This window comes from Seriola lalandi, unplaced genomic scaffold, assembly GCF_002814215.2.
Source record: "Seriola lalandi dorsalis isolate HSWRI2012SDOR001 ecotype SW California unplaced genomic scaffold, Sedor1 jcf7180002054040, whole genome shotgun sequence".
In the NCBI taxonomy this organism is placed as follows: Eukaryota; Metazoa; Chordata; class Actinopteri; order Carangiformes; family Carangidae; genus Seriola; species Seriola lalandi.
The window spans coordinates 344,280-352,464 of NW_019524593.1; the positions used below are offsets into that span (position 1 = coordinate 344,280).

General features: G+C 40.2%; 1 protein-coding gene across 1 annotated transcript; it reads right to left on the reverse strand.

Annotated features, from left to right (window-relative positions):
• Positions 1-518: 518 nt before the first annotated feature.
• atic (5-aminoimidazole-4-carboxamide ribonucleotide formyltransferase/IMP cyclohydrolase) lies at positions 519-7,264 on the reverse strand. Its single transcript, XM_023402830.2, has 15 exons — positions 7,107-7,264; positions 6,781-6,907; positions 6,518-6,661; positions 4,958-5,046; positions 4,622-4,773; positions 3,416-3,572; positions 2,835-2,960; positions 2,589-2,696; positions 2,412-2,497; positions 2,222-2,311; positions 2,000-2,125; positions 1,779-1,871; positions 1,515-1,697; positions 1,108-1,263; positions 519-889 (listed from the first exon to the last, which is right to left on the reverse strand). The coding sequence occupies exons 1-15, from the start codon at positions 7,123-7,125 to the stop codon at positions 770-772; spliced, it is 1,776 nt and encodes a 591-aa protein (XP_023258598.1). The 5' UTR covers positions 7,126-7,264; the 3' UTR covers positions 519-769.
• Between the last annotated feature and the right edge of the window lie 921 nt (positions 7,265-8,185).

The following is an 8,185-nucleotide window of genomic DNA, read 5'->3' on the forward strand; positions in this document are numbered from 1 at the left end:
AATAGATGGGGTGGCTGAGGCACTGACCAGCTTGACTCCAGATGGAAGCCCTTGTTCCCCATTTCCCTCCTTCCCTCAAATAAAATTGCAAAATTCCCAAGAAAACTTAATGCTAAATATGAGATGTTTAATCAATGGAATAAAGGAAATCAATAAAAATGTCAAGGGTCCACGTTTAAGCCAGTATGCTAACATGCTGATGTTCAGCATGTGTTTAACATGTTCCAGATGATGGTGCTGGTTGAAAAGTCAGGGGAAAATTTTTCATGGCAATCCAGCCAAAAATAGAAAAAATTGTTGATATTTCACAAAATCCCTAAAATGCCAACCTGCTGGCGGTGGTAGAAATAAATTCAGAGAATCATCAAAGTCTTCATCCTCTGGACACCATGAACGTCTGTTAAAGATTTCACAGTAATGAAGTAAATAGTTGTTGAGATATTTCAGTCTGGACCAAAGTGGGAGACCAACTGACCATGTTGTTAGCGTGTCCAAAAAAACAGACAGAAAAACTCATGAACTGTCATTTACAGTTTATTTCACACTTAAATGTGTCTGACCTAGAAATAACAGCATTTCTCTGTAATGTTCAGATCACAAGTCAGGAATGCAGTTAATGTGCTACAGAACAGAGCATTTGTGACCTTTACATCTTGGCAAGATGAAGGTAGGAATGTTTTGAGTAACAGCAATGTTAGAAAAAGATTTTGACTCTAGTGAAGCAAAACTGAGTTGTCTGTAAAGAACACTGGGAAAAATGTTGAGGTGCTCAGTGGTGGAAGAGTCGAGTGTTGGTGTGCACCAGAGTGATGCCCTGCTCATTGCAGGCGTTAATCACAACCTGGTCAGCAGCAGAGCCTGCAGGAGCTGCGATGTACTCGACGCCGCTCTGCAGACAGACACACAGTGAGTAGAAACATTAGTAAAAGGTGGTTGGAAAGCTCGTCAGTTGTACACTACGGTTCTTAAAGTCAATAGTTTGTAAAACTGTTGATGACCTTCCTGTGTGTGTGTGAGAGAATGATAGCAGGTGCATTCCCATGCATTTTCTAAATAGAGTGTATACAGTAAGAATGCATGCTTTTGTGAAAGGTGTGTGATGTTTACCCGTTTGGCACGATCTATGTTATCTCTGAAGGGGAAGAAGGCGTCAGAGCTGACAGCCACGGCCTGCAGGGAGCTGATCCAGTTCTTCTTCTCAGTCTCTGACAGAGGCTCAGGCACCTCCTCATACATAGACTTCCACACTGCCAAGTCTGGACCCTGTCAGCACAAAAACAACACAATACAGGACTTTTTATTTATATTCAGTGTCCCAAACTTGGCACATTTTGTGATAAGACTTGACACTGAACATCAGACACCACAGTACAGACAGAGATGGACTTTGTGTACTACTGTATCCACATTTCTAACAATCTGAGTAAAGAAATAAAATCTAATGTAGCTGCAACTACAACTTAACTCAAGCTTAATCTTAAAAATGCCTATTTCCCCATTGTTACCCCCCTCACCTCTCCAACGGTGTCGCTGACATACTGGTCGATTGCATTGGCCATCTCAGCTCGTTTCACACCACTGCGAAACTTCATGTTCAGGACACAGGGGTGGTGTCTCAGCCACCAGTTATCAGCTTTGTCACCCGCCAGTCGTGTGCAGTGGATACGCGACTGCTGGCCCGCTCCGATACCAATTACCTGTAAAACACAGATATATTTGTAAAAACCTTGTGGTTCATCCAGATTGCTTTGTCCACCTTTTCACCTGCCAATTCTTACCTGTCCATCTTTAGCATAGCAGACAGAGTTGGACTGGGTGTACTTGACAGCGATGGTGGCCACAGTGAGGTCACGCACAGCTTCCTCTGAGAGCTTGTGGACACAGAAATGATTAAAGGGTGAACACTTGTTATTTACATCGGATTGTGTCAATAATGAAAGAATTACTTAAAATGACAAAAGCAGGGCGAGCCAGTATGAAAGTCGATATGGTGACTCACCGAGCCCTTGGAAACAACGTTGCTGAAGAAGTCCTTATCGATAAGCGCTCCATTCCTCTTTTGTTTCAGATAGAGACCAAACAACACTCTCACTTCAGCCTCATCAGGCTCGTAGTCTGGGTCCATCTGGGACCAAAACACGCATGGGTCAAAAAATGTAAATCAAACAACAAAATGAACTCAGATTCTAATCATTATTAGAGATAAAAAAAAATCTCTCACCTGTAGCACACAGTAGTTTCCATTCTTCTTTTTGGAGAGGATCTTGAGCGCCTCCTCATCATAACCAGGAGCAATGATGCCATCAGACACCTGGGCACAATCAAATTGAATCATGCAAAACAATGTTGAAGAAAAAAAAAAAAAACAACTCCTTTTTATCTGTATTTGTTCTTTGGCACCATGACTTTACCTCTCTCGATATAATCTTGGCGGTGGGAACGTCACACACATCTGACACAGCAATGAAGTCTCCAAATGAGGACATTCTGTCTGAGCCTGGAGATGTAGAAGGAGTTAATATAACTGCATGTTAAAAAAAGACAGAAAATACCTCAGGTTATCCACTGTATGGCTCATTGTTTTTGACCTCTTGCCCTGGCGTAGGCTGTAGCCAGAGGGGTGAGATCCTTCAACATGTCGTGCACCATACACACTCTGGCTTCCTCCTCAGTCAGAGGAACTCCTACTGCAGCTCCTTCAGAATAAAAAAAAAAAAAAAAAAAAAAAAAAAAAAAAAAAAGGTGAAAAAAAGTCATTTTCAGATTTAAGACATTTATCTCCAAGGCCAAATTTATAACATTTAGAGTCTGTCTCTCGTCTCTTTTCGTCTCACCGGCAGGGCTGACATGTTTGAAGGAGGTGGCAGCAGCCATGCCGAGGGCGCTCTTCAACTCTCTGACCAGCTGCCAGGCGTTCAGAGCGTCACACAGGTTGATAAAGCCGGGGGAACCACTGACCACTGGGAGATAGAGGCAAAAATCAAAATCTTCTTCTAGCTCACACACAATCCGTTTCTTTTAGTAGCCGTTCTCTAACATGGTTATTTTAAGCAGACAGGGATATTGACAGGGCATGTGTTCAAAAGTTTGACATTCTGGGAAACAGACTCTTTTATCTTCTGGAGGAGACTTGGGTGAGAATATTGGCTGCCATCTGTAACCTCATATTTAACTGACAGACTTACTGTATGTCAATTAGCTTAGTTTAGCACAAAGACTGGAAACAACTGGCCTGGCACTGTCCAGATGTAACAACATCTACATACAATCACCTCTAAAACTAACTAAATAACAAGTTATATCTTGTTTTTTTAAAACAGTTATAATTTAGCGTCATATTTAACAGAGTCAGAAGGGATAGTGGTGTCAATCTTCTCTTTTCCAGTAAGCTGAGACAGTTGTGATCTGGGTTTACCTTTGAGGGGGAGGGCTGGGCGCAGGGTGTACAGTTGAGCAGGTGCTTGGTGGGGGTTCATGCCATAACGCAGAGGCAGCTGGGAAACACCACGGCTGTACTGTCCACGAAAGTAGTCCGATATGGCGTCATCATACTGTGCAGTGTGTGTGAAGGCCTGAAGAGCACAGAGAGAAAATACATTAAGTTCATCTATCTAACTAAACATGCAGTTCAGTCCGACTACAGGGTGAAAGTTCACAAACTCTGTGACCTGAACATATATTTCAACATTTGTGATAAAAAGCCTATGCTGGACTTTGTCTTGCACTGACCCCCCCCCCCATCTCTAAGCAAACATTTTGTCTGTAACCAGCAGTTTGGAGAATTACCTAAACTGAGTGATACGGGCAACATATTTACTGTATTAACTGATTTTTGCCTCTTGGCCCTTATTTATGTTTCGTAAGAATCTGACAGCATGTGGTTACTATTATGCAACCATCATTTTAAGACTGATGACTGCTCATACCTTAAAACAGCCAAAGGCAAGATTCACATCTTATGCCAAACTGCTAGTCTTAACTCACAATTGCGACATAATTTAGTCCCTGAAACAAGTCTGAACAGTGACAGGGCGGGATTAGAGGTAGATGGTCGAAAGATCAGGCAAGGTTGATCAGTAACACACAACTTTACTTCTTCCAACTTTAAATGGCACTTTTTTAAATTTTCAGCTCAGGATTAGAGAAAATCAGGAAACAAATTTGATGAAAAAAGGAGCAGGACACTTTGTTATTGTGCCTGTGCTTAAAGGAGCACATCATCGCGTTTCAGAGAGCTAATTTTAACAGTACAGGTTGTAATGTAGGGCTCGAACCAACGGTTATTCTCATCATTAATTGATCTGACAATTATTTGCTTGATTCATTTATTAATCCTTTGGTCTAAAAGATGCCAGGAAATGGTCAAAGAAAAATGTTGAGTGAAAGTGAAAATATTCAAACGGTTTGTTCTGTCAGACTCACAGTAAAAACCCAAAGATATTCAGTTCACTATCATAGATAACAGAGTTCTGATTTCAAGGGTTGAAATTACACACTAGCATTGTACGAAAAATTACAAAGACACAAATTCTTAAAGCTTTTAAAAAGTAGATGGATTTGGGAAGGAGTAAATTTCCCCTCACATTACTTGCAAGTTCAAATGGTGGGGAACCAAACCTACTTTGAGGGCCAGAGTCCTGCGGGTTTCCAGGGCTGTGTCTTTGTCTCCTGAACTCTCCATCTCCTTGGCAATAAGCGAATAGTCAGCTGGATCACACACAATAGTAACCCGAGCATGATTCTTGGCTGCTGCTCTCAGTAGAGTTACTCCACCTGGGGGAAAAAAAAAACCACATGCTAATAATCACCAAAACTTCATTAGTAGATGAAGTGGAGAATTTGATTTTTTAATGCAAATGGAGGCATGAACCCTCTGATACTCTCTGCTTTACAAGCATTATTTAAACATTTATTCAGCATTATTGTTTGAATATTTTAAAGCTACAATTCAATTTACCGATATCAATCTGCTCCACAGCATCCTCCACAGTAACAGTCGGGTTAGAGACGGTCTTCACAAATGGGTAGAGGTTGCACACCACCACTCTTGAAAAGAGCAGGCAAAGAAATTAAATTCATACTCATCAAATTCTGAAAACACGCACTTTTCCCCCTTCATGAATTTTATTGCTTTGTCACATTTTTTCACCAATTATGTTTTTATTAAACTTTTCTTTTGACAGGATTAGATTAAGAAAGGGTTAGATGCTATGTAAAGGCATTTATGTTAACAAAAGATGTTTAGTGCTTTTTGGTACAAGTCAAAGAAGCAACACTAGTGTGCAAAAAGTATTATGAACAACCTTAAAACTCAACTCAGGTTTAAATTCAAGTGAATGCCTTTGGCCAATTACAAAGAACATTGGTGTCATGAGGTTCCATGTGCTTGAATTTACATCAAGTGACCAGATGCTCATATTAATTTTGTTACAGAAACTTGTTTCCTCCGTCTACATCACATACGATAGTGAAGACAACCTGAGAAAGACCCAAAATTTCACCAGATTCACTCAAATTTTCACTCAGCTAATTTGAGCCTTTTAAATGGATTAAGCTGAAGGATGCTCTCTGCTGCACAACAGCATACACATCCACAATATGCATCAAGCAGCACCGCCAGTGAGCATGTGCCAGCCGTTTTTACCCACTTTGTACAAAATCGTTTGTACCTCAAATACAAGTGTTTCCTCAGTCAGTCACATATAGTGCTGGTGTTAAACACCACATGAAGAACAATCTCTTGAACTAAATATCTTGCTCTTGTTGCGATCCCCTGTCGTTTTTAAGTTAAGTCTGCAAATTAATGACCGGCCTACAGTGTACAACTGAAAAGATTAGTTGATTAATCTATTAGGTGATCAACAGCAAATTAATTTTGATATTAATATTTTGATAATCAAATAATTGTTTTAGTAATTATTTTTCAGCAAAACATCAAATATTTGCTGTTTTCAGCTTCTGCAGTATGAGGATAATGGACAAGCTGAAATCATAATTCCTAATTCCATAAAAACACTCAATTAGTCACTAAAACACAGAAACTAGATTTTTCTATTAAATGTGTGTTAAACAGTCAATACCTAATCAGTTAAGGTATCTTTAGTCAACTTTAATCCAGCGTGTTGTTTAATATACCAGTTAAAACAGTGTGAGATCTGTGATCTATTCACATTCTTCCAGCCCTAAACAAACGAGAGTCACAAGACAAGCTTATAGCAGGGGCAGAAGTTTTCCAATTAACCAGCTGCCAAATCAACTACACGTGCTTCCTAATGGCACAATACAAGTCTATATCTTGAAGCTTGTGATCTGCCTGACAGTCACAGGTCGGGCATGCTCTTTGATTCCTCTTTGATTGATTGTAGTTATTATTCTTAATTCAGACTTTCCCCTCTATTGTAGATAAACATAAATATATCCACTATAACCGAGGCTGCACAGATGGGATATTAACATATGATTTCCTGTGTTTTTAAATGTTACAGATCTTTCCAGTAATTCACAGTGTGTCTCGCACCTGACCAAGCTGTAGCCCAGCTTCTCCATGTCTGTGGTGTCAGAGGGGGTTTTCCTGGCCAGGATTCCTCCATGGACAGCAGGGTGGAGGGTCTTCACTCTGCCTCCCAGCATCTCTGGGTGTCCAGTCAGCTCAGACACATCCCTGACACACAGCACAGACTTTATCAAAATGGGGTAAACAAACATATCCGCAATGGATTGAATTTTTACCGTAAAAAAAAAAAAGACTAATTACAACAACAAAAAAACTATTTGAGGCACCTGACAGCTAGTCCAGCATCACGCAGGGCTTTGGCTGTGCCACCTGAGGCGACTAGAGACAATCCCACATCCACAAGCCTCTTGGCGAAGTCCAGCAGACCGGTTTTGTCTGAAACACTCAAAAGTGCTGCGAGGACAGATAAAAGGGAGACATAACAAATCACTGCAGTCGTTTCATACACAAAACAATAGTATAGGTATGTTTTACTTGGGTAGAGCTGACCACGTTGGCTAATGTTAGCCAGCGAGCTACCATCCTGCATGTCGCAGAACAAAACTTTATAATGGCGACAGAGAATTAATTAATTCTGCAGAAAAACTCTCACCAAGCTCTGAAGACGCCATGTTCTGAGTCACAGTGTCAGTCCGCAGTCTGTGTGGATGTCAGGCGGCTTTCTGCTCAGGCTTCTTTCAGTTAGACTAAACACAGAAAGTAAAGAGCGTGCAGACTGAAACAAATCTACAAGCTTTTCACTGCTTCATCATGTGCTTGAAAACCAGAAAGACCCGCCCTGCTGAAGTCGGCCCGCCCCTGTCACACGAGCGTACCCACAAGAGCCACGCGGCGCAGAACATGCGCATGTTTATCCACAAAATGGAAAGACATAAAGACATTATGGAGGTAGATTTGTCGCAATATCATATGTGTGAATAGACTGACAATCAGTGACTAATTGTGCATTCTATAAATATAAAACACCTTTCAAAAATCCAAAAAAAAAAGCATTTGTGAATATCGTCCAGACATTTACAACTTTCAAAAAGACATTTGTGAATCATTTTTCTATTTGTGAAGGGAAAAAGCATTTGTGGATCTCAGTTCTCTTGTGGATTTGCATTTTACACACACAGTTTTGAGACAAACTTTCCTCCAGTCCAATTTTACATAATAATGCAATCTAGATGTTTAGGCCTCTTGGACGTCTGGCTGTGATGACATATGTCGGGTGTTTGTGTTTATTTAGATGTACAATTTTCATTGTGTCTTGTTTTGTTTTTATGGGATTCTGACGTGTCGTTTTGTTTTGGTTGTTTCCTTTTTCTGTTGGTTACGTTATGTTTTTGTTATTTAAAAAAAGAAAAAAGAAAAAAAAATATCCTCCAGTCTGAAAAAAATCGAAATGTATCACTCGGCCACTTTCGGAAAACACATGATCGCCTGATGACGACGCCATTTTGTTATTGAAATAATGGGCGACAAGTAAGGTGCACGATGTTAACGGTTTTAAGATATGAAATGACAGGACCTGGTTAAGGTCCTATGGATGTTGGTGTTGATAATTGTTTTGTTAAGAAATTAGGTATTACAGTTTTATTGCTCATTGTTAATATGGCTAAGCTTACGTTAACTACTAAACGCCATGGCTACAGTAAACATTCATGTTGCCTAAGGGAATGAAAGCAG

Excerpts from the sequence above, each read along its gene's own strand:
- atic (XM_023402830.2), bottom strand. Across the intron at positions 1,872-1,999 it reads ACGTTGTTTCCAAGGGCTCG|CTCTCAGAGGAAGCTGTGCG; the intron begins GTGAGTCACCAT and ends TGTGTCCACAAG. Across the intron at positions 1,698-1,778 it reads GCTATGCTAAAGATGGACAG|GTAATTGGTATCGGAGCGGG; the intron begins GTAAGAATTGGC and ends TGTGTTTTACAG.